Source organism: Petaurus breviceps, unplaced genomic scaffold, assembly GCF_028583685.1.
Source record: "Petaurus breviceps papuanus isolate PSGF00001 unplaced genomic scaffold, PetGlider_PUasm1.0 90491, whole genome shotgun sequence".
Lineage (NCBI taxonomy): Eukaryota > Metazoa > Chordata > Mammalia > Diprotodontia > Petauridae > Petaurus > Petaurus breviceps.
Genome location: NW_027187263.1, coordinates 762,254 through 789,643, shown reverse-complemented (window position 1 = coordinate 789,643; position 27,390 = coordinate 762,254). Strand labels below are relative to the sequence as shown.

Genomic DNA, 27,390 nt, shown 5'->3' with positions numbered 1-27,390 from the left:
ATTAGACCGGAAGAGGGGTGGGGTGGCATTGAGAAGCTTCTGTGAGAGAAAATAGCAGAGTGCTTGTAGCTCCCTTTGGGGAGGGTCAGAAGACATAAGAAGACTGGGTTTTAATTTTTTTCGGTTTGGGGGCTAAAGTAAATCTGGTACTTTGTAAAAGAAAACCAAAATGGTGTACAGAAATTGTCTAAAACTGCGACCAGTACTGATTCCCCAAGTCCAGATACCATGGAACATTTAACTGGAAAGAAAAGAAACAATCAGTGTTGGAAGTCTGGGAATAGATGAAGCAGTAAGTATTTCAGAAATAGAGAAAAATCAGATCTTAACTTGCAGGATCTGGATTGTCAAATGTGTCAGCAAAGAAGAAAATAAAAGAAAAATCAGGCACAATCATAAGCCGACTATAATTATATTAAAGTACAATCAGTCATTTTTAAATCGTCTTTAGCTAGCAGACTCTCTAACCTGCCTGTGAAATCAGGGAAACTTTGTGCTGATGCTATCCAGGCAACAGTGAGAGCCAGCACCAGCCAGAGGGGAAAAGATTTCTGCTGTGCAGGAAGACGCGGGAGGAGTTTGGCAATGATTGATGGGAAAAATACGAATGAATAAAAGTACTTGTGGATGGCGAGCACGGACCCGAGCAAGTTGTGGATGCTGCCTGTCTGGCATCATCTGAGTCATTTCGTCAGAGCCAGACCCGCCTGCAACTCCAGAGGGGCGTGCTTAGTTAGTCCCATGTGCAGCCAGGAGCCGAGCTGAGAGCTGAATGTGCTTTTCAGAGCTGGGATCGTCATCCATCCAACAGGCATAAGCACCAGCCCCCGCCTGCTGGGAAGGAGAGCCCAATATTTTGTTCCTGGACGAGCTGAAAGGTAAATAGCTTGCTTTGGTTTTAAAAGTACCATCAAAGTACTCCAACCCATGGGATTCTGCCTTAGTGCAACCTGTTTAGTTTGGGTAGTTAAAAAAAATTAAAAGTAGTTAAAAATATAGATGTGATAAATTAATGTGTGTGCTGGGGGAGTGTTTTGGTTATTGTTTTCATTTGTTTGAGGCTATATAAAGAAATGAGGTCCTGGTGAGTTAATAATAGAGAATATTCCTAGTTTGACTGAAAAAAAAAAACCGAGATGAAGCTGTTTCTTCAGGTTGTGAAAGCCTCCACCATAATCTCGGTGAGATCCTTGAATCTTTGCTCTAGCAAAGTCGTGAACTTCACATCTTCTCTTCTTCCCCTTATCCCCAATGAGAAGACATGGGCAATCGCTATACTACTGACACAAAGACTGGCACACAGTAGGCACTTAACAAATGCTTGCTTGCTTGGCTGGTTGTCAGCCCCAAGAATTAGGGAGAGCCCGATGCATGTCAGTATGTGATGGGTCCTTCATGCCCTCCTGCAGCTTAAACCTCTCTACTACATGATAGATAGCAGGAGTTCTAAAGACTTAAGAGTTAACGGAGCTAAGGTTGCCTCCGCACCCCTCTTTCCTCTTTCTGTCCTCCGGCTCTCCCCTCCCCAGACACCGCACTATGCCCATCCCCACAGCTAGGATTGAACCCTTCTGTAGAGACAGAAAATGCAATACTCCTCCACCACTACCCCTCCTTCCTCGTCCCATCCCCCTTCTTTCTCTCTTGGGATGGAATAACGAAGAACTTCTTGTGCGCGGGAATTCCCGAGTTGCCCCAGTTGCACAGACAGCAGCCTCATCACCAAGCTCCGGGGTAGGAGAAAAGGGCTGTTGGTAGGAGTGACTATTAGGCAGCTGGTCTCGTGTCTCCTCTCCCTCTCCACTATCGCCCTCTCCAATCCCGACTCCCCCCTCCCCCCCACCTTTCCCTTACAGGATCCCGACGCCAAGCCAGATAGCACTCCCCTGGGATTTCTACTTTTATTTTCGGACGGAGCAACATCATGCCGCCGCAACGCAGCCCCTGCTGCATCCCTCTGCTGCTGCTTGTTCTCGTCTGCTGCACTCTTGGGGTCTGGGGAGAGGAGAACGAGCTCCTGTCCGCTCGAGACACCCTGCCACCTCTGGAGGCCGGGGAGGTGATGACCCCCACGGCCAGAGCCGCCTGGCCCAAGGGAACCAACGCCAGCCAGCCTCTTCCATCAGTACCGCAGGGGCGGTCCCGAGGCCTCTCTCCCACTATGTGCTCGGGTCAGACAGAGATCAAGGAGACTTTCAAATACATCAATACCGTGGTGTCGTGCCTGGTGTTCGTGCTTGGCATCATCGGGAATTCCACCTTGCTGAGAATCATCTACAAAAACAAGTGCATGAGGAATGGTCCCAACATCCTCATTGCTAGCCTCGCCTTGGGCGACCTCCTTCATATCATCACTGACATCCCCATTAATGTTTACAAGGTAAACGGCATCTGAAACAAAGTGGTTCTAAACAACTCTGTGGCTGGGTTGTGTGTGTGTGTGTGTGTGGGGGGGGGGTTGAATTGGGGCTGGGGCAGCATAAGTTGTTGGAGGCTGGGAGAAGAGAAAGAAGGATCAAATAATTTTTATATTTTCCGTTCCTCAACTTTCTCCTTCCCCATTCTGATTTCACATCCCGTAGTCTCCTAGGGATTTGGGTCTTTAAAATGTGATCCCTCTGGGAGTTTTGAAAATCTAACGTTTTAGAGAAAACTTCAAGCCTGCAGAATGAAGCACAGGATAGCCTGGAGAAGGGCAGTCTAACAAAGAAGGGCACTGACGGGTAGATGCGAAGACAGCCATTTGGAATTTTGCCTACTTCAAGGTTTTGCCAAGTTCGAACCCTGGGAGTCATTGAGAATTACAAAAGGAGTAGAATCTCAGAAGTAAAGGCCTGGGTGTTACTCTATTTGTTAATAAGCTGTTCCCAAAAGACTTTGGAACTTTCTACCTAGTCTCCATATTTAGAGGGTCTTAGGACCAAGGGGATCAGAGCTGTGGGTTAGAATTGAGGCAGTTCGTAGATGAAGCCACATTCATGTGAAAACTTTTTTCAACTACTGAAAAGAGGTGATTTGGAAAGATCAGTGGGTTCTGAATACCTCTAAACATTAAGAGGTGAGGATATGGAGGCAGTAAGTAACACATGCCTATTAAGGAATACTGAAATAAACCCCTCTACAGAGTCATATCTCCCAATGGGACTTAGGCGTCCACCTAAGTTGATTTTAGCAAGCAATTATTGTTCACCTCTATGTGCAGAACACAGGACTGGGAATTGGGGAGCATTCTAGGCAGATACTGGCTGAAAGTAGTTTGGACAGCCAACAATGAACTGCACTGACCCACATAGCTTTGCTTTGGAGTGTTTTACTACATAGGGATAAATACTGCCTTCTTGCAGTATATAATGCTTAAGGAACAGTTTTTAAAAAGTTTTTTAGTGTATTTAGAGAGAAATAACATAGGATAGTGGATGAGGGGCTGGCCTTGGGGCCTGGTTTCAAGTCCTATCTCTCATACATACTAGCTTGTGAATATGGGCAAATGATTTACAGTCAGTGCCCCAGGCAATCCTCTGAGACTTGTTGGGAATGATGGAGAGTTTCTACACACACACACACACACACACACACACACACACACACCACCACCACCACCACCACCCCCACACACACCCCCTCCCAAAAAGTGTTTTAGGAGCCACATTTCAAATTATTTCACATTATTTGAATGTTACACTTTTTTATGCAAGGGGAAATTTGGGCCATATTTTAGGACTCATAATCATAAAGGAAAAAGAACTCTGGGTTATGGAATTCACTGAAAGTAGGCTTAAGCACTAAACTAGAATTACTTTTTCACTTTATAATTTAATTATTTGTTCTGATTCTAGCTTCAGGCAATCCTTAATGTGGAACTAGTACTTTCTCACTATCTAAAGCCAGACACCTGATAAGTTAGTTCACTGAAGTTGAAAAGCCTCAAAATTCCCCTAGTCTGGCTGGAAGCCAGAGTCCCTGATCCTCTAAGAGATGGGATGAATGAGGACCTCACACAGAGATTGTTCAGGGTCTGGCTGGTAATTCATTATGGGGACTAAGTATGTGCTGTGTTTAGGCTCTGTCCTTAAGAGCTGGACGTCCTTCAGGACACTTCCAAATACAACCAGTCTATTCTCTAGATCACCTTTTAGCAGCAAGGACTAACTATACTTTCTCCAGGTAAAATTCCTGTGCTCACTTAGAGTCCTGTCCTCCATTAGTGTTTTCTGTTGATGCTGAATGAAGATTGCAGCTAAAGAAACACTTTGAATATTCATGCAAATGAGGAAAAGAAGATTTTAAACCACTTCAAAGGCCCTAACATTTCAAGAGCTTTTGCTATAGTCAGTGGGTAGCAATGTTATTCTCACCCTCACCCCCACCCCCATCCCTATTCCTGTATAGGAGAGGAAATAGTGGAGAGTACTGAACTTGGAGCTAGCAGACTTAGGTCTGGATCCATAAACATTCAATCAAGAAATATATATTACATACTAGATACTGGGCTAGGTGCTGGGAATAGGAAGACAAAAAGGAACTAGTTCTTGCCCTCAAGGAGGTGACATTCTTTGTAAAATATACTATTATCCTCAGCAAGTAACTTGACTTAACTAAGCCTCAGTTTCCTCATTTGTAAAATGAAAATGACACTACCACCACTGAGGTTCCACACCAGTCTCATTGTAGCATGGGTCAGGAAGGATACCCAAGAGGAAGGGATTCTGGGCTCTTGAAGGCTGGCTTTGCAAGTGAATCAAAAGGTCTGTTAGGATTTACTTATCTGCAAAGGCTTGGAATGCAGACCTGTTGACAGAAGGGATGTTTGTTGGCTGAGGACCTAGCCTAGCTAAAGTCTGTGAGGCTCCTCAGAAGAAGGTTGCCCACCAGATAACTGATTTTTCTAGCCACAGCAACACATGAAGAATATAGTTTGTGGCCCACATCTGTGATGAGGAAATCAACATTACCTAACCCACAGAACTTTCCAGTAGGGAAAGTGCTTTATAAGGGAAAGCACTAAAAAAAAAAAAAGACTTTTAGTATAGGAACAGAAGAAATAGCTTACGTTTATGTAAGATTTGAAATTCTTCTACATGTATTATTTCATTCCATCCTTGCAATAATCTGAGTGGGTCTGTAGGGTGCAAATTATTATCCCTGTGTTATAGATGGGGAAATTAAGGCATAGAGAGGTTAAATGACTTGCCCAGTGTCATACAACTAGTATGACAGGAACTTAAACCCCAAATTCATTACTCTTCTTCTCTATTGGATATAAATCACACATCTCTTCCAAAATCACTTGTAACTTTTTTCAATGCTCTCACCTGAATGCTCTCACTTGGCAAACATATCTCCACATTGGCTGGATCCCATTCAAGGTCATAAGTGATACTGATGCTTAAGTAACAACCCTATTAACAGGTAGATACTTCCAGAGTCTATGATGCTTTTCTACTAAATGTTACACCTAAAGGCAGTAGTATTTGAAAGTTTAGAACAGAGAGAGGTTGTCTCTCAACTAAAATGAGTTCAGGAAGGGACAAGGCCTCATAGATCTTACTCAGTTTTGCTTTTCCTGCACTGCATTAAAGTGGACAATGAAGAGAGGTAGACAACTCCTACAAACTCCTTTTGACCTGTGATAGAGGACATTCTAATCACTAACTTGCCTGACATCTGATAGAAGACGGATGGGAATTAACTTCTTAATAAGCACAAAAATGGCAAAGCTTCCTGATAAGGGTGAGGGGTCAAAGATGACGTTTGGGATTATTTGCAGGAATGGATGTTGTCAGGGCTCTGTCAGGCAAGTGAAGGGTCCTAATGTCCTGACTGATCTTCAACTCTTCACCTTTTAACCAGGTCATTACTGCCTTTAATACGACAGGTCGTCAAATATTTGTGAATTGAGTAAAGAGGATCTAGTTAATTTACTACTTCAAAGGTTTAACTTTTAAACTTCTAAATCTCTAGCTTTTGAACAAGTTAAATGAAGTTTACTCCCACTCCAAGATACTAGAATTTAGGATTGGGGAAATAAGCTTCCTTTTTGCTGTTTATCATTGTAACTCCACGTATATCAAGTTAATGTAGGATGCTGGAAAAGCAAGGAATTTTTGAGTGTCAGTGACAAGTCCAACTTAAAGAATTTAAAGAAGCTGTTACTAAGAGTTGTGAGAACTGAAGGCTAAATTTGTTTCAAGTCAAGAAAAATGAGGATATAATGGCCCAACTTTTGATGACAGGGAATTATTATTATTAATTTATCAGGACCTTTGATTTATTTAATGGGTCGAGGGATCTTTCTGATGAGGAAATTCCCTTTCTAAATGCAATTTGGCAACAATCCTGCATCTTATAATCTGGAAAAGTTGTGTGGAGCCAGAAGAGGTTTAGTGACTTTCCTACAGTGGTCACAAAGTCTGTGTTTCATTCTGAGTCAAATTCTCTATCCTCCACAACATAACTGGGAGTTAATTAAAGACTACAAATAATCTGCTACAAAAAAAGCCTAAACAAAGTGCATTACAATTGCCCCAAGATATATTGATGAGAGAATGGCAAATATTTTCATTGGTATTTATTACCTCAACTCTAAGAATAACTTGTTCAGGACTACACAGCAAGACAGTATCAAGGTTCAAATGATAGCTTTCTAATCTGACACTTTTAATTTCAATTCACGGGTCTGCACAGGGTCCACAGTTTTCAGAGTTTTCCAGAATTTTCAACTTTAGGGCAATATAACTCTGATTTCTAGAGCCTAACTATGAGAGTATCAAGGCAACGGTCTGGATCACAGAACAGAAGGTAGAATCTGGGAAGGTATGTCCTCATTTTAGGGCCTAAATGTAAACATTGGCATGTAAGAATAGGAAATTGCTTGACTGTATCCACTTTTAACTATCTATGATTTTGAAATGCCCTTCTATGACACCAAGCCTCTATTGCACAGAAAACCATCAAAGTCATCTTTTTGTTAAAAAAAGGAAAGAAAAGAAAAAAAGAGAAAAAAAAACAAAAATTATCTCCTCTGTCCAATGTTAAAATATCTTACTTTGTTGCTGGGAAGATCAATTGTCAGTGTGAGGTAATGATCACTTTCCTGAAAGTCTTGGGAGTTGGGAGAAGGCAAATGATGTGTGTGTGTGTGTGTGTGTGTGTGTGTGTGTGTGGTGTGTTCAGTGCATGTTATACCGTCGTCATTCAATTCTTCCCTGTTGCTTTAGTCTTCCTTTTTCTCATCTCTTTTCTATGCTGCTAGTCTTTATTAGGATTTCCTCCTCTAAGAGCCTTCCCTTTCATTCAGAAATGAAATGAAAACTACCCTTCATTGTACAGATTCGTTAGCTATACCACAGATGATGTGTTTATTAGCCTCTTTCAATCATTTTTTTCATTTTCCCACTCTTTACTTTCTCAATTTGTCTTCCTTTTTCTTATGTTTGTCTGCTAAAGTTTTACTGAATGGTATCTCTATTTATCTACTTCCTTTCTCTTACTTCCTCAGGAGAAGTTTATCTTTACACTATTTGACTAGTTCCTCCCTAAAGAAGGGAAGGAAGGAAGGAAAATGGGCTGGGTGCTGCCATAGGCATCTTGACATAGTAACAGAGAACTAGAAAGGACCTTTGAGGTTATTTCTCTACATGAGAAATAGACTCATTCTAGAAGGGATCTTAGAGGTTGATATGGTTCTTTCTTATTTTACAGATGATGTAACTGACGAAGCCCAGAGAGATAAAGTTGCTTGGCTAAGGTACCCCAGCTATTTAACAGTGGAGAAGCCAGGTTTACTGACTCTAAGATACTAGAGTGTCTATCCCATTACACCAGGCTGTAGGATAGCTGACTTCTACTCCATGGCTAGAGTAAGCCTCAGTGATATCATTCCTTCAGAGAAAGTGATTTGGGGAAGAGACAGGGGAAAGGGCTGTTACCAGTTGGGGCCTGCAAGTAGCCAGTAAATATTTAGATAGTAGAGATGAAGGCTAGAAAACCCAAATGTATTTCCTATTAAGGTTTTTCACACTCAGGAAAATTGTTCACTAACATATTTTTGAGAATGATAAAGGATAAAAGTGTCCAAAATAAGAAATATAGTTATTTTAGAAAAATAAAATTAGGGATATTTGTCATGAGTACAGAAAAAAAGAATTTGGAGATTTCACTAAATCATAAAGTCCCCAATTGTCATGAAACTATTAAGCAATATATGAGATTTCTTATCTGTCAAATTAAGTGATTTTGGTCTTTAAACTGTTCTTTTCCTACTTACTCTGAGTTATCCAAACAAGACCGAATAATATTTTCAAAGCTAGTAGAAGAAGGATTGTGTAACTCAGTTTGCATTGTGTCTCTGATCCAGGGATCTCTGATCTTGCTTTTCCAAAACACAAATAAATGACTCTATATGGTTATGTATATGCACTCATTATGTTATAGTTGATTTTATTTAGAAGAACATATCACAAACTAATAAATGATTAAGTGTTTTTAAGTGATGCTGACAGGATCAAATGTGGGTTGAAATAAGATTCAAGAAATAATTTATAATGTGAAACATTCTCTTTCCAAGCTTTGAAATACTAAGAAGAGGCCAGTTGTGTTTATAAGAATGTTATATACAATGAATTACTACCACTTTAACTGAAGAACTCTCTAGTTTTATAATTATGCTTTCTCATAATGTCTGGATCTGAGTAACTGTTTCTTTCTTTTCACCTGTGAATATACCTGTGGAGACAGCAAAGTAGTCCAAATGTGGGTAATAGGCTTGAGAGAGTATAGGATACTCTCAGTTTATCAACTGATACCTCCTGAATTTTAGAGGTATAAAGAACCTTAGAGACCATTTAGCCAAGTTCTTAATGTTTTTCCTCTCACAAAACACTTTAACAGTCTGATGAGGTCTATGAATCACATCTCAGAATGTTTTTAAATGCATGAATACTTATGATTATAAAGGATACCAATTAAAGTAAAATCAAGATATATAAATAGATAGATGTATGTATATATAATTATATCTTTATATATAAAGTTCAGATAGCTATACCAACTTTTAATATAAACTTATTATTTTATATTATATATATTTTATTATATTATAGATATAAAAGTTCATCTAAAAAGTTCATATGTAGTATGTATATACATATGCATTTATATAGACATATGTATATGTGTGTATATATATTTGTATGTATATATGTATATTTACAAACCCAAAGTTAAAAATTTGATCTAGTCAAATCCATTTGATCTATAGCTGAGGACACTGAGGTCCAAAGGAGAGGCCACATACATATATATATAGGTCACATACAACTAGAGAGAGGAAGGTCCAAGTTTTCAAGCCTAGGTTTTTTTCAGTTCCATTTAGAGTGTTGTTTCCATGACTATACAGGCTTCCTTAGTGAACACATTTCTGATATAGTGTTTGTATGACCTCCCTCAACATGTAAAAATTTACCTTAGCCATTTCAATTTGAAAATATCTTTTAAGAAAAGAAATGACACATCCTTCAACACTGTGTCATTTTGCTATGGACAGGTGCCCCTTGAACATTGTCTTGGGCCTCCTACACCACCCAAGCCTATCTTCCCAACAGCATGCCATAATGCTCTGGATCACTACTGGTTCTCCCAGAAGGGAAAAAACTTAGCTTTCCTATTCACATCTCACTCCCTTAGAATCTTTATTTCTATTCAGCATCACTTTAGTAAATTGATAAAGAAATCTAGGCCTATATGTTAATATTGCTAGTAGGTTAAAGCAATCACCCCTCCTCAGTTATATACATCAATATTTATACTATATAACAACCCATTTAATTCAATTAAATAATTATTTATTAATCACCTACTATATCAAAGTAGCTGCTAGGAGGACAAAGACTAAAAACAATCCCTACCCTCTGGGAACTTCCATGGGGGAAAGGGGGGCAAGAAAGAGAGTTAGTTACATCATTTATACACATAGATTGGAGCCCAGCTTCCTTTTTCTTTTTCTGTCTTCATACGACATTTTAATCTTCTTCCATTTTAGTGAAATGTGTTTTTCCAAGTACAATCAAGGAGTGGACCAGAAAGCAAATATTGTACTTTAAAACAGCTTGACAGGGGCAGCTAGGTGGTGCAGTGAGTAGATGATCGACACTGGAATCAGGAGGACCTGAGGTCAAATCCAGCATCAGACACTTGACACGCTTACTAGCCGTGTGACTTTGGGCAAGTCACTTAACAACAATTGCCCTCAAAAAAAAAAAAGGCAAAAAAAAGACAGCTTGATAAAGTTTCTAGCTTTTATCATCTGCATTATCATTAATATAAAGACTTCTTGACTTTAAGAAGTTTGAAAATTCCTTTAGTAAATTACTAGGATTTAATAGTACAGGCATCTTAGAGGACAAATCCAACCATGGTTCTTGCTAGGGGAACAAATTTGTATAGGAAGCCCTTGTCATAATCTTGTACTTTAGACATTGTTGGAAATTTAAAAATATTATATGGACTTCTGGGTAAGTGTCTCCTCAGAAAATTATCTTAGTTATGTAGTTGAGAGGCCACTAAGTTAAACCACAGAAACTCATAGAAATCTAGAAAGATTGCAAAGTAAATACCCATCCAATTAAACCAATAATCCTTATTTAAATAATTCATACAGTGTCTTCTTTCCAATACGAGTGTTGGAAGAGCATGTGATGATCTATATTTATATGGTGAGGAAGATACCATTGTTCCCTCTATTCTGTAAGCATAAACAATTCCATTAAGATGGCTGTTGGGAGAAACTGTGGTTTGATTTTTATTTTCTGGGTATAGTTAAGGGGGAGCCTCTGACACAGTACCAGCTGTGTGCTCCATTGTTTTTCTGTCTTTTATTTTTTTGCTTTTTGGAGGGTGATTGGGGTTAAGTGACTTGCCCAAGGTCACACAGCTAGTTTTTTTTTTTTTTGTTAAGTGTCTGAGGCCGTATTTGAACTCAGGTCCTCTTGACTCCAGGGCCAGTGAATATTCACTGCGCCTCTAGCCAACCCATGTTCCACTGTTTTTTAGTCATGTCTGACTCCCTTGGCTCCATTTGGGATTTTCTTAGCAAAGATTCTACAGTGGTTTGCCATTTCTTTCTCCAATTAAGCTGTGTGACCATGAGCAAATTACTTAACTTCTCAGAAGTTTTTTACACAAAGGGTTCTTAATCTGGGGTTCATGAACTACTTTGTTTTATTTTAATATTTTGATAACTATTTCAATAGAATCCATTTCCTTTGTAATTCTATGTATATTATTTTATTCATTCGAAGTCATTATTCTCAGAAGAGATCCATAGACTTTGCCAGACTGCCCATGGGGTTCCATGACATACAAAAAATGTTTAAGAATTCCTCCCAGATAGGTTGTTATATAAGTGGAGGGAGTTCCCTCACTGACAAAATCAGTAATTAGAAGGGACGTCTAGGTGGCGCAGTGAATAGAGCACCAGCCCTGGATTCAGGAGGACCTGAGTCCAAATTCAGCCTCAAATACTTAACACTTACTAGCCGTGTGACCTTGGGCAAGTTGCTTAACCCCAATTGCCCTCTAAAGACAAGCAAAAAAAAAATCAGTAATTAGAGTTAAGCTAAATTTTGCCTTAAAAATACGTACATAAATTAAAGTGAAGTTAAATTTCAATCAAAAATAGTCATTTTATAATCACTATTAAGAATTGGTGGCCAAGGAAGGAAATTTTGGCACAGGTAGTTAAGGGATTTGTGAGTGGAATCATAAGACAAATAGATACTATAATATGATCATACTCTTACTAGTAATAGTGGTAATATTGATTGGATTATCATTCCTTGAACAAGTTATGGAATGGCAGGGGATGGTGAATACACATTCAATGGCAGTGCAGATGTTGAGATGCTCAGAAACTGACCAGGCCCTGGAGTCTTCAATTCCCAGAAACATGTTCTGGGATCAATTATATGGTGGTTCAGGGTCTCTGGACCTCCTGTCTGAGTACTTATTCTATATTTTCTTATAGATTCTCCAAGGAGAGGTCCACCAAATGTACTGGGAACCTTCTAGATCTCTTGACATTACATGATTACCAATTGAGGGGAAAAGCTGCCTGCCTATTATCTCACTATATCACCATCCCTTTTCCTTTTCCAGGCATTCATAGCTTTGATAAGGTTCAGAAAAAAATCTTACTGCATTTGGCTTGTAGCTTATTCATCTCTAATAGCTGTGGATATGATTGAAAGAGAAATAAATGGAATAATAATGTGCTGGGATGAATGTGTACTTAATAGAAAAATGACAAAAATTCAGTAAAATTCTTTATCTCCTGCAGGAAGCCAAGCTAAAAACAACAGCAATGAAACACCCTTTCCAAAAATTAGTGGAAGGCAATATTTTCATTCTCCCTGCCTTTGTTTATCAATATATTTATACAATGTTAACTATTTTAAAAGTAGAATTCATACCTCATCAGCAATATTAAACACTGCAACCTGAATAAATGTTTGAGTCACCTATAAATATATTTCTCGTCTGTATGATTATAACAGCAAATTTTCATTTAACAAGTCACCTCTTAATTTATATTCTCCTCCTTATACTCATTATATCCATCTTCACCCTGGACAGAATCCCTCAAGCAATTAAAATTCCCCATGGAATTCCATTAGATAGTGATGAAATAGTAGGTTCTGGAGTACATCAGCAGTTTCCCTGACAGGTTTTAGGTTAGGGGAGAGTGTAGGACAATGGGAGAGAGCTGATAATTAATAGCTATGAGTTTCACCTCTCCCAATCTGCCTGGAAGGTCTAAACCCCTACAAAACTTCATCTCAGGGCTCCAGCCCTCAGTTCAGAGTCACTAAGTATGTGTGTCATTTTCAAGGGTGAATCTGTGTTTCATAAAATACATAAAGCTAGATGTATTCTATCCTCAAATCATTAAAAAAAACTGACTCAGATTAAGAGAAGCAAAAGATTGGTAATGAGTGGAAGTGGTAGCATTTGAGATGTCTGCCTGCAAACTGACTATCTTGTTAACGGTACACATAGTACACATTTGATGGAATGTTTTGAAAACCACAAATGGCCCCATATCACTGTATATACTGAATAAGGAAAACAGGAAGGGAAAGTAGTATGTATGGGCCGTGAAAACAGTGACATTCATTAGTGAAAGCTTGTTAACTTTGGCATTTCCTGACTTTATGGGGCTTGACTCCTTTCTGCATTAACAATCTGTTAATGGTATTTTCCCCTTACTTAATTTCTCTGTGAATGTGTTTTTTAATTAAAAAGAGAAAGAGAAGAAAAGAAAGTAGGTAGAAAAAAAAGAAACCAATAGCTCAAGTAAAATCCTCAGCCTGAGAGTCATTGTTAGGCTCATGTGGTGGCATCCTTTGAAGAAGAATAGAAAATTATACAATATTTATGTTAAGTACCATTAAAAAATTAATAGCTTTAATAATATCATGCAGAACTTTAAAAAATTAGGTGGGCATTCTTTCTTCTGGCAGCAGAACTGCAGCATTTCCAATCTCAAAGCCATAAAGATTGAGCAATCACAAATTAATAGATTAGGCTTAATTTGTTGCTATGTTTTTTTTTCTTATTTGGGGATCTTAGCACATAAAAAAGGTATTGAGATCTACATTAACCTTAGGGAAAGCAGATATCTCATGATCTATCAACACGAGCATGGCCCCTGTCAAATTCAGTCCATGTTATGTTGCTCCCATGCCTAGATGATATAAGTACAATATAGCCATTGGCTAAAGAGCTCATTAGGTTGGAAACAGAAGTGTAAATATATGGATGATATCAGTGAAGTATTTTAGTTTTAGTATCTAAAGCTTTGGAGAGAGTCCATAGATTTGCTTCACATGACTAGATACAGAAACATATTTAACCATTTAAAAAATCTTCAGGTAGTCAAGGCATTGTTTTGCAGTGGAAGGAATTCTAGGTTGGGGATCAGAGCACCTGGGGAATAAATTCTGAATTTTCTCCTTAGTATCTGTGTGCCAAGGAACTCAACTTCCCTGTACTTCAGATTCCCCATCTATAAAATGAGATAGTTAAACCAGATGACCACAAAGATCCCTTCCAACTCTAAACCTGAGATTGTATGAGCCTTTTCTGGAAAGTTCAAAACATTTAATTGGGAAATCTGAGTTCAAACCTCAGCTCTAATACTTAATTTCTCTGAGTCTCAGTATCTTGATCTTCAAAATGAGACAGTATTCCTACTTATATTACCTACTTCACAGGACTGTTCTCAAAAAAATTTTTTTTAATAAATCATAAAAGCGTAATATAAATGCTAGCTATTATTTTATTTGTGTGCTTTAAATCAAACTTTCCTGACACTATGCTAACACACCTTTAAGGTTATCCAAATGCTTCAGAAAGTTCTAAAGAAAGTTCTCTAAGCAGAATTTTGACTGTGTTGTTGGTGGATATTGCCAGTGCACAGTGAGAGAGAAAAATGGTCTGTGAGAATAATTATCATTTCCACGTGAGAAATAAGGAAATAGAGTGGTCTGTTCCCGGGATTGAGAAAAAAGGGAATGGGATATTTTCAGGACCTTTTAAAAATAAAAGTGGGTGTGGGGGAAGTATTGCTCACCTCCCTTGAGTCCTCAGAGTGCCAGAATATAGTTAGGAAAGGTCATCAAGTCCTAGGAACCACCTCATTCTGGTCAATAGAAGGAGGAAGAAGTTGGTTCTGGTCACCAACATAACCTAGGGGGTAACTGCCATTTCCTGTTAAATTTTAGAGAACTTGTCTTGGTTGCATGTGTGATATCTTGCCAGATTATCCAGTCCTTTTCCCTGCAAGAATGTTTGGCTCAGTTTGGGAGGCATCTTCATCTTAACTGGGATAGCCCAAAGCTTCTGCTGCCCCAGCCCTTTAGACAAAGAGACATGAAGACTGGCAGAGAGTACTGGTCAAATCTGCTGTCAGATTTAGTAAAGGCTCTCCTAAGCCAATGGAAAGCAAAAGCATGGATTGAATTTTTCTGGGAGTTCAAACAGCTGCCTCTCCAAGTCAAGACACTGATGGATAGGAAAAAAGATAGGGACTAGATCTATGATTTAGGAAACTTCTAAGTAAAGGGAGTGAATCCCTGTACAAAAATGAAGGTCAACGTTTTCTCCTGAACTCCTCTTCTTAGAAGTTGCCTGGAACCTTAAAGATTGTGATTTTCTAGAGTCTAGGGGCTTGAACCCAGGTCTTTCTAGGTTTGAGGCAAGCCCTCCAACAACCATGCCATACTGTGTCAGCATAATTATATAAATTCTTCCTAAATGGAACAGGGCAGCTAGGTGGCACAGTGGATAGAGTGCTGGCCCTGGAGTCAGGAATACTTTAGTTCAAATCTTGCCTCAGACGCTTACTAGCTGTGTGACCCTACACAAGTCATCTAACGTGATTTACTTCATTTTCCTCATCTATAAAATGAGCTGGAGGAAATGATAATCCACTCCAGTATCTTTGCCAAGAAAACCCCAAATGGGGTAATGAAGAGTCAGACATGACTGAAAACAACTGAACAACAAAACAGCAGAGTAGTGTTTACTTAATTCTGATCATCTAGTACTAGGTAAAGTGGTTGGGTACAAGAAGGGGCTTTGAACTTTGAAATGCCGGATGCTGCTGAAGTTTTGCAGGATCCGAATTTACCAGCTCGAAAGATTTTAGGCCTTTTCCCATAGGAAGAAGACGCTAGAGAACTGTAATGTGATTACCTATTGTTACTAAGATGAACTATAGGGAGGTTGTTGAAATTTTCAGTTTGCTTTTACAGTTTCACTATGATAGCTTCAGGTCAGAGGTTGTGGTGCAGACCTCCAGCTGGTACACAGAGCAATAATCCAACTTCTTGCTGAGCCAAAGAAAATAGCATGCCTGAGAGAATACCAACCCAACCCAGTTCAACCTTGAAATAAGATCGCAATTCAGCTCATGGGCCCTTTTTCATGAAACTGAATTGTTTCCACCCAATATCTCCCTGAGATCTGAAGCCTCCGGTGGCTGTATTCACTCAAACATCACTGCAACATCCATATTTGTTGGAGATTGTTTCAAGAGGGAGTAAGATTTTTGGAGGCATTCAGGTGTTTTTGGTGTCATGTAGATAAAATATTCAGATGATTCATTGAATATATACATACATACACACATACACATACACAATCTGGAGAATTCAATGTCCTCTAGATACAAGCTTGTTTGTTTTTAAAGCTTTCTCTAATCCCATCTTTTCTTTGTAGAAAGCATTGTCTCTCCTTTTTTTTCTACTTCTCCAAGGAAGAGCCTATGTTTATCAGGTCTACTCCAATTTGATTCAAAAAATGTGTCAAGTATATATTTAGTGCAAGTTGAGTGGGCATGAGAGAACTAACCTTAGGTTCAGAGTGACCCAGGTTCAAGTCCTACCCGTTAGTTGTGTAACCCAGGGCAAGTGACCAAAGCTCTCAGTGTCCCTAGATAATTCACTCAGATTCTAAATTGCAGTACGGTTACTAACCTCTACTAACTGGTACAAGGAGTTTCTTTAGCTTAAGATTCCTTGTTCCTGTTGTTCAATTATGCCTGACTCTTCATGACCCCATTTGGGGTTCTCTTGGCAAAGATAATGGAGCGGTTTGCCATTTCCTTCTCTGGTTCATGTTACAGTGAGGAAGCTAAAGCAAACAGGGTTAAGTGACTTGCCCAGGGTCATACAACAAGTAAGTATCTGAGGCTAGATTTGAATTCAAGTCACCCTAACTCCAGGACCAGTACTCTATCCACTTTACCACCTACCTGCCCTACACCTAGACCCAGAAATAAATGTTTGAGTCACTATGCTAGGTGCTAGAAATAGAAATGATAAAAACAACAATCCCCACCCTGAATGAGCTTACATTTGGTGGGGAGGAGGGGGTAACAGGTATTTAGTCTAACAGACCCTGTACTAGTGATTTGAACTTTATTTCCTCTAAGTAAAATGAGAAATATTTGATTAAGTTGTTTCTTAACAAGAAGATTAAAATTAACTTGTATTTGCCTCACATCAAATCTTAACAGCAACAAATCCGTTCCAACCTAGGAACTCAACTAGGGTTAGGTATACGGTACAGTGGACTGTGTGCTGGGCCTGGAGTGAGGGATACCCCAGTTCAAGTCTAGCCTAAAATACTTACTAGGTTTATAATTCTAAGCTAGTCATTTAACCTCTGTCTGCCTCAGTTCCCTCAACTGTAAAATAGGAATAATATTGCCTACCTCCCAGGTTGTTGTAAGGATCAAATGAGATCATATTTGTACCTGTTTCCTTCCTTTCATAGAAGTACAGCTAGCTCAATTTTTATTCACCTATTATTTAAAATGCCTCATTTACTAACATTGGGTTAAGTATTGAACAAAGCGTCATTCACCCAGCTTGAGAAATTCAGGGAATTTGGTGCATGGAAATTAATTTTACTTAACTATACTTATTTGTTACAAAGTTTCCTTTTCTATATTTTTCCATGTGTGTGTGGGGGGGTGTAAGAGAGAGGTAAATTTTTATAAATTGAAAAAAAAGATTAAATTAAAACAACAACAAAATGGTACATTGGTGAAAAGACAGTAAGACCCAAGAACAGCCTTTCCAAAGAAAAGTTTCTTTCCTTTCTTTCTTTCTTTGGTGGGGATGAAGGAGTAGTTATTTTTGAAAACCTTGGGTTTTTTTTTAAACAGAGCCTGGAAATATTTCCCTTTGTATTCAGAGCCCCATGAACATTTTATCCAGATGTTCACCTAAAATGATTCATTACCAGTGTCTGATACCCAATTGTCCCAAAGAAAATTCTGTTGTTTGTCCTAAAAATGATAAACCCATATATTTTTAATTTTCCTTCTACTTGTAATTGAGAGATGGAAGGGAGAGGGAGAAAGAGACAGAAACAAAGAAAGAAGGAGAGAGAGGAAAAAAGAGAGAAGGATGGGGAAAGAAGGAGGAGGAGGAGGAAGAGGAGAAGAAGATGATGATGATGATGATGATATATAGATAAAAAATGTATGTGGCTTTAGGGATCTAACTCTCAGTGAGGAAACCTGTTCTCTGTGAATACAGATTAGTCCCTGCTCTACAACTTACAGTCTAGGGTGACTGAGAAGTAAAATTGCTTGCCTACAGTCAAATATGAGAAGTCACATGACCTCAGATTTTTCTAGTTTCCTGTTATTCTCCTATTCTTTCTCTCTGTCTCTGACTCTCTCTGACTCTCTTTCTCTCTCTGTCTCTCTGTCTCTGTCTCTCTGTCTCTCTCTCTCTCTGTCTCTCTGTCTCTGTCTCTCTCTGTCTCTCTCTTTCTCCCTCTCTCCTTGTTTTTGTTTTTCAGTCATATTTGACTCTTCATGACCCTATGGACAATATAATCCGTACTGTCCATGGGGTTTTCTTGGCAAAGATACTGGAGTGGTTTGTCATTTCCTTCTCCAATGGATTAAGGCAAACAGAAGTTAAGTAACTTCCTTAGGGTCATACAGCTAGCGTCTGAGGTACCCAAGGTCTTCCTGGGCTCTATCCATTGAGCCAATCTAGTTGCCTTTATATATGTACACACACACACACACACACACACACACACACACACCACATTTATGTAGATGTTGACCTATATTTATCTTAATCACTTTGTCTTAACCTTCATTACTTGTGAGCACAGTAACAATCTTTACTACTTTTAAGAACAGATACTTAGTTGTATAGATCTTGGAAATGAACTAAGGGTGTATTCGTAACCAATTCCCCAAGTAAGAACCAAGCTGAATTTTCATTCTTCTCTCCACACTCCCTTTTTTCCATATATTTAGCAATTTTCAAAGGCTATTCCATGAGAAGAATACATAAGTTACTTGGGTTTCTGATGTCCACTTGCATGCTAAGTACATTGAGAAAAGAGACTTTGCTACATACCGAAACAAACACATTTCGAAAGGCACTTTATGAAATTATACATAACCTACTTTCATGTTTTCTCAATACAGCTGCTTGCAGAGGACTGGCCCTTTGGAGTTGAAATGTGCAAGCTGGTTCCTTTCATTCAGAAGGCCTCTGTGGGCATCACAGTACTCAGCTTATGTGCGCTAAGTATTGACAGGTAAGATATTATATCTGAGCTAAGAATACTGTAAATGCTCATTTACTGCCTAAAATAGAGATAGAGATGTAAAAGACTGTGTTGTTGAATATGATCAGACTCTTAGTTTTAACGTGTTTCATATGTTCATCCTAAGATATCGAGCTGTTGCTTCCTGGAGTCGAATTAAAGGAATCGGAGTGCCAAAATGGACTGCCGTGGAAATTGTTTTAATTTGGGTTGTTTCAGTTGTTCTGGCTGTTCCTGAAGCTATTGGTTTTGATATGATTGCTATGGACTACAAAGGAAAGTACCTTCGAATCTGCTTGCTTCATCCTACTCAGAAAACTTCCTTTATGCAGGTAAATAAGCTGTTGTCTGCCTTACAAAACTATTCTTGTTCCATGGACATTTCCCAGTCTTCCCCCCTCCACTCTGTTATTGCAATGGAAGATTACTGCTTCATAACAGACTGTGGCTGAATTAGAATTAAGATCTGAAAAATCCTGGGTCCCCTGAAAGTCAGAATTGAAGCAAAATATGTCACCCAGTGACCTAATTCATAGTTCATAGAATTTAGAGCTGAATGAGATAGATAGTAGAGATTAATGAGTTCAAACCTGTAATACAAATAGGGAAACCATGGTACAAAAAGGCTTGACCCAAGTTACAGAGATAGTAAATTGGGGAGTTGGGTTTGGAAGCCACGTCCTCAGACTATAAATCTGTTTTTCAAGAGAATTCCAGGGACTAGCAAAGAGCATAGGTCATATCTCTGACTGCTTCTAAAGCTAGTGAAGCTGAAATTTAAGTTTGAACTGAGCTTATCTATTCAGACAAATGTCTGGGACAATGAAATGCTGTGTACCCAATATTAAAACAGGCTCTGAGGAAGTAGATGAAAAGAGCATTTTGATTCTGAACCTAGCCTTCGTACTGAAGTTTTCTGTAGAGTAATATGCCTAGTTTCTCTTTTTTCTCTCCCCAAAGTTAAAGTAAAAGCTAAAATTAAATAGAATTATTTACCTTTTTTCTTTAATAAAAGAACACCAGTAGGGGGCGTAACTCTGACCTCCAGAAGCCAGGTAGCCAATACTCTGACCCTCAGTGCTATATATGGGGGACTATCATGATACAATGACAGGTAATACCATTTCCCTTTTGTTATTTCTTTGAAAGAAAGAAATTATTAGTCTTTGGCAGAGGGTAAAAGTATGGATAAATGGAGAAAGAAATGGTACACTATTTCCTTTTCTCACTGCAAAAATAATTCAATGCATATGGTGTTGTTTGTGTTTTGCTGCTGTTGTTGTCATTTTACTTCACCCCCTACACATGTTTGTACAGCATTGGTTAAAGAAAAGAAATATTTTTTGAAAACAGTTCAAGAAAGGGACAAAAGGAAGAAGTTATAAAACAGAATGACCTTTTTGTGAGGGGTTTAAACTTATAGATGACAGAGTTGATTGAGGTTAAAAAGAGCTTCCCTTACTGCAATCTGTAAGCTAATCATGGCAAATATCATTGGTCCCATTTTACAGATGAAGAAACTAAGGCTGAGAGGTTAAATGATTTCCTTGGTCACACAGTGAGTGTGGAATGCAAATTCAGATTTCTACTGATACCAAGTCCCCAAACTTGACACAGTGTGATCATAGGCAAGTCCCTTCATCTCTCTGAGTCTGTTTCCTCAACTGTAAAAGGAAAGGGTTAGACTAAATTATGCCTAAGTCCCTTCCAGCTGTAAGCCTCAGCATCCTGTTTAATATTATAGACAGTTTCAGAACTTACTGCCTGAATTGATTGATTTCATAACTTCAAATTTTTGTATAATAGAATTTCTTAAAAAGAGGACTTGATATTGCTCCTAATGGTGTTCCTTTTCTCTTTCTAGTTTTATAAGACAGTTAAAGATTGGTGGCTCTTTAGCTTTTATTTCTGCTTGCCTCTGGCCATTACTGCATTTTTTTATACTTTGATGACCTGTGAAATGTTGAGGAAGAAAAGCGGTATGCAAATTGCTTTAAATGACCACTTAAAGCAGGTAAGAATACAAAAAAAAAAAGACTGCTAGATGCAAAAATCTAATTCTTTTTTTTTTTAAGCAATTGGGGTTAAGTAACGTGCTCAAGGTTACACGGCCAGTTATTTCTGGGTGTGGTGCTGAGTGTCTGAGCCCGGGATTCGATCCAGGTCATCCTGACTCTGGGGCTGGTGCTCTTACTCGCTGTGCTATCTGGCCACCCCTAATTCTTTTTGATCTAAATTACTTTTGATATCCTAAGTAGGCAAATACAACAAAGGAAAAAAAATTATACTGCTGATTGCTAGTGACAAAAAATATAATACTTCATATGCCTAGTATTTTTGCTTTTGTGTTTATAATCTATGAATCTGTGCAGTATAAACTTAGGGTTTTGAGTTAGTACAAGGGCAGCTAAGTGGAACAGTAGAGTACTGGGCTTAGAATCAGGAAGACCTGAGTTCAAATCCAGCCTCAGACATTTACTAGCTGTGTGACTCCAGGTGAGTCACTTAACCCTGTTGGCCTCAGTTTCCTCATCTGCAAAATGAGCTGGAGAAAGAAATGTCAAATTACTCTAGTACTTTTGCCAAGAAAGCACTAAATGGGGTGGGTCACACAGAGTCAGATACGACTGAAAAAAAACTGAATCTAGCACAAAAGTTCTTAACCTTTCTTGTATCATGGACTCTTACTCTGAATAATGTTTTGAATTGGTCAAAATATATAAGATTACAAAGGAAACCAAATGATAGTGAAAATAACCATGTGGTTTTTCTTTTCCCCATTCAAGTTAATGGAACCCATTAAATCTATCCAAAACTAGTCTATAGATTCCAGGCTAAGGACTCCTCATCTTGAAGGGTGTTTTCTACTCAAAAACAGGTGTTATAAACCTTTACTCGATATGTTTTAAATGTTTTAAATAAAGCAAATGCCAAATTTCAGTGAGAGGTTAGTGAGAATAAAGATGGGATTTTTCCCTTCCAAATTCCTGGAGTCCCTGAGTCTATCTACAGAATCCTTAGGAATGTCTGGACCTCAGGTTTAGAACTCCTACCCTCAAAGGACTTGGGTAGAACCAATATTGAGTTTCCAAACTGATATTCTACTCCTGTAACTGTAATTTAGAATAATTATTTGATTTAGAGTTCAACCTTCTGAATGTATTCCAGTGTTTGTTCATTTTGTATATATCTTATCTCAACTGTTTTATTTTAGGAAAGCATTTCTGGTGATGATACTAGGCCCCATCTAAAGATTGGCTCTCCTTTCCTTTCAGAGACGTGAAGTAGCCAAAACAGTCTTTTGCCTGGTGCTGGTGTTTGCCCTATGCTGGCTGCCCCTTCATCTCAGCAGGATTCTCAAGCTCACTATCTATGATCAAAGTGATCCCAACAGATGTGAACTTCTGAGGTAAGAATGCTATTATATAGATTAAGTGCTATGTGGGAGCACTGCCTGCTAAGTAGCTGCTTTGGTAGAAAGGGAGGATGCCTCTCTGCATTCCTGGCTGAGGGAAGGAGCATTGGAAAATCCCAGCTTTCAGTTTCTGTTCCATTTGAAAGGACAAGAGGGAGAGTAGAAGGAATGCCCAGAATGGAGTGATCCAGGAGATCAATAAAGCTAAAAGAATGGCAAGATTAAATCTACCAGGTTTGATTCTCCTTCATCTTCCCCAATCCTTTTAGCTTAGAGGGGTCATAGCACTTTCAAAGGGGAGCACTGTAAGAAATAAGGGCTGTGAGGAAGAATAAAGGCCAACAGGAAGTGAAACCACAGTTTATGTGTAAAACATTTTTCCTAAAAATATTTGTCATCTCTATATTGAATAGGTGAGTTAGCAATGGGTTGTCACTGACATGTTTTCTGGGTATATTTGCAGTTTTCTGTTGGTCCTGGACTACATCGGTATCAACATGGCCTCACTGAATTCCTGTATTAATCCAATAGCTCTGTATTTGGTGAGCAAAAGGTTCAAAAACTGCTTTAAGGTAAGGGGACGTAGAAGATAGGCCCTCCAAATTATTTTGTTTCTTTTTTTCTTTTTGGAGGGAGGAAGGCGGGGCAATTGGGGTTAAGTTGACTTGCCCAAGGTCATACAGCTAGTGAGTGTGTCAAGTGTATGAAGACAAATTTGAACTCAGGTCCTCCTGACTCCAGGGCCGGTACTCTATTCACTGCACCACCTAGCTGCCCCTCTTTTTTTTTTTCAACAGAGAGCTCTGAACTTTACAGAATTGGGCCTGATTTTTGTTATAAAAACACAGTCATGGCTTTTATTTACAAAATCAGCTAATCGTGCTCCCTTCTATTCCCACCAACCCAACTAATATCTTCTATATATAGAAGTGTCATTAAAATCCACAAGGATTACACATGTGGATATATGTCTGACAGAATTAGCAGAATGGAATCAGGACCCAGTGAAACAGAACCAAGAAGCAGTCACATATCGTCCTATTTCTCCTGGGGCTCTGTTTCTTTCTATATAATCACAACTATATAATAACAACAGTTAGTTTTTCTGCTGGGCCATCTTAACACAAAAGTGATAAAAACTAATATTTCCAGGTGGCTATCACATGGTCTAGCCAAGCAGATGAACTGTAATTACAGTAGGGCAAGAATTTCAACTCAATTAGATTTTACCACCCTTGAATAGACTCACAGCATTTGAATAACCTCAGACAAGAGATCCAAAAGAAATTTGATAGAAATAAATGTCCTGCCTTATCTGTGATATTCAGCATTATTATTTATTCTCCAAATCAAGTGTTTCTAGGCTAAAACAACAAAAATAAGAAAAGTCCCTTTTACCTACATCTTTATCTTTACCTACATAGAATAGCTGTTTGCTCATGCACTTTACGACTACATCATCTTACTTATTAAATATTCTACTTTTATAAAGTCAAAGTCAATTTATGAAGTCATGTCTACTTTGCATAATCATAAAAAGATAGTATTGGAAGAGATCTCAAGAATCAATGCTCTTTCTTTACAGATGAGAAAATTGAGACTCAGGTAAATTATGAAGGGCCACCCACTTACCTCACAACTGTGCCTTTCTTGTCTTTCTACAGTTTTATTTAAAATGTGTTCAGAGGAAAAAAGAATACTTTGGAGATAAAACCAAAAAAAAATTTTTTTAATGAGGGTGGGGTGGCATGGTGAATGGCTGTTGTGATTCCTTTTTAAGATTTACCACAAACTCCTGGCTATGGGGAAAAAAAATCAAGTCGTCCCCAGATTTTTTGTCATGGATAGAAAGTCAGAGTCTGTCAGTATACACAGATTTTCTGCCATTCGACTAGCAAAAGCGTATGATAATAATTTATTTTGTTTTGGACAGTCATGCTTGTGTTGCTGGTGCCAATCTTTTGAGGAAAAACAGTCCCTGGAGGAAAAGCAATCCTGCCTAAAGTTCAAAGCAAATGATCATGGATACGACAACTTCCGCTCCAGTAATAAATACAGTTCATCATGAAAGAAGAATGGGGGAGTCACTGAACTGCAGTTCCTTCATTTTGGACAGAATTGTTATGATTAAGACAATAGGTCATTTTGAGTAATAGTTTTGTGTTTGCACAAAAAAAAAAACAAAACTGGTGAGAAAGTGATTGTTTTCTTAACACTAATAATTCCTCATGGTATTCTTAGTTGTTTACAGCACATGAAGGAAAGTAGGGAGAAAAGAAAGAGCACCTCATTGTCATAGCACTTAAAATCTTTGAAGTTAGCACTTCAGTGTAGCTCTCAATAACTTCCTGTAGTTTAATATGCCATTTCTATTCAGCATGAATTCACGCAGAGTTTTCAGTGAAGAGGCTGTTTTCTAATTGATGTGAATCCAACATAGGATACAAAAGAACAGACTTATCCAAAATAGGGAAGATGCATGAAGTGATTCAATTAAGGCTTTTAAAAAATCCTGAAAAGAAAAAAATAGAATTTGGTGGGGTTTTTTTTAATCACAAGTGTTACACTGCTCAGTAGACACATTATTACTAGATACAGAAGGCGAAAGTATACAAAAGTAAGTTTAGCTGGTTTCTTTTGTTCAAGATTAAAAGCATACTTGAATAATCCCAAGGGAGGCTTAGAAAATGCCATCTAAGTGATGGGCCCAAAATACATTCAAAACTCTTAAAAAGAGCAGATGGAATCAGATCTAGCAAAGAGAAAGAGGGAAGATTTGAACTGTTGTTTGAACTGAGTTCTTTGAGAACTCTTACATGCTTAGTATTCTCTTTAAAGAAAAAAAACTACTTAAGATTCTTGCCAGGATGATTATGATTGTTTCTAGAAGATTCTTACACTTTCATAGCTGTGGTTTAAGGCCACATTTGATTAGTTTGGGATTCTGTAAATATTTAGATGGTGTATAACTACATGTTGACTACTTAATTTAAGGGCAGGTCCCAGTCTTCATACCCTTAAACGAGAGAGATGCTAGTAACAACCATAAGGTAGATTGCCTGGGGAAGTGTACATATGACAAATGAGAAGACCCTATGCTCCAGACAGTCCCTTGAACACTCTAATTAAGTAGTTCCTAGGTGTATAATATATAATTAAAATACCAAGATTATTCTAAAATGGCTTTGAAACTCTAATCAGTCAATTATTAACTTTCTCCCCATGGGGCAATTAGTGTTCTTAATACATTTTCCCGTTTTTCCTCAAAATTTAGCCATCAGAAAAGAAAATATATAGTAATATCACATTTTACTCTCACTACAGAAAAAATACTTCTAAAAGCTATAAAATCTCACTTTTGTATTCTACTCAAATTTTTCATCTCCTACAAAGTACCTTAGTTATGAACAGAATTAAACTATTATCCACATGAGTAAGAGGAAAAGAGAGGGAAAGAGAAAGTAAGGTAATTAGGTGGGGTAGAACACTTAAAGGTACAAATTCCCACTCTTAGTTTGAAGTTGTCATTGTCTTGTGGATACAATTACAGAAGATCCTAATCCAGTTCCAGCATAGCAAAACTGTAATGTTCTCAGAGCTCCTACAAGAACGAATTGGACCCAAGAGTTTTGTCTTTTACTCCTAAAATATCATAGAATTTGGGGGGGGGGGATAACCAAGACCACATGTAGGAAATAAACTACTAATGTGGTTTACTGTCAGCTTCTAAGCTGATGATAAACTAAACCAAAAACTGACATTGTGGCCAAGAAGAAATGACAATAACTCCATGTGGGTTATTCACATGCCATGTGTGTACTATTTATAAATCACACAATGGGTCCTGTCTATGAGCTTTCACAGTCACTGCCTTGAACTCCGATCATCATCAAAATATATTCAGTGCCTTAAAAAGGGGAAACAGTGAATTCTAAACTAGTCATTGGTCAGTATTATTCTCAGAGTTTCATGATATATTTTTTGTTTGTGTCTATTTGTAGCTATAGTGTTTTACTGCTATGTAACCCATTTTCATTTCTCTGCACTAATTTCTTGCTTAAGTCAAGCATCCTTGGACATGGCTACATTCTCATGTCCTATGACTTAAACTCCATTGCACAAGAATTTTGCCAAACCTGGAAATTGCACACACAAAGAGCATATGCACTGTTTAAAAATGTAATCGTATCCAATAATTTCTGAAAATGTTAGTTTGATATTTTCAAAGTAATAATAAAGGCTGGGGGAAAAACATCCATGATTTCTTGGTATTACTGAAGCCAAGCTCAGAAAGGTGCTACTTGAACCATGTAATAATGACCAAATTATGTTTAAGCTAAAAAACTTCATTCCCCAGCATCAAGCTCTATGTAATATAGTAGTGGCCCCCAAAAGTAGCATTTATATTGTAGCTCACAGATTTTAAATATTTCTAATCTTTGTCATGTCCTGCTAATATGTCAGTATTACTTATTCCACTAAGTATTGCCAGATTGCATATGTCTGAAGGCAACAACCTGGGGCTTAGTAAGGAGACTCTGTAGCTAACTGAAAATAAAGATTTTCTTTATAAAGTTGTATAGAAACATGTAAAATAACAACATATATATATATATAACAATATATATTTTGCTTTCTGTGGTCACTTAAAGTGGCAACTGCTATAGTTGCTAAGTGCTTATTTGCTAGGTAAACAAAGTGAAATTATCAATAAAATTATTTTTAATTGTTTAAAAGGACATGTTGTATTTTTTCTCCCATTGTAAATATTTTTCATTCAGTACATACTGTTTTTTTAAATGTAGTTTCAAGGAAACAGAGTTGCCACT

The 27,390-nt window shown here is 38.1% G+C and overlaps 1 protein-coding gene across 1 annotated transcript; it reads left to right on the top strand.

Annotated features, from left to right (window-relative positions):
- On the top strand, window positions 1-27,297 carry EDNRB (endothelin receptor type B). Its single transcript, XM_069062642.1, is given in 12 exon segments — window positions 1-732; window positions 734-805; window positions 807-836; window positions 838-878; window positions 1,857-1,905; window positions 1,907-2,380; window positions 19,025-19,137; window positions 19,274-19,478; window positions 21,011-21,160; window positions 22,422-22,555; window positions 23,025-23,133; window positions 24,495-27,297. Coding segments are annotated over 12 exon segments (1,617 nt in total). The 5' UTR covers window positions 1-627; the 3' UTR covers window positions 24,630-27,297.
- Window positions 27,298-27,390: the final 93 nt, after the last annotated feature.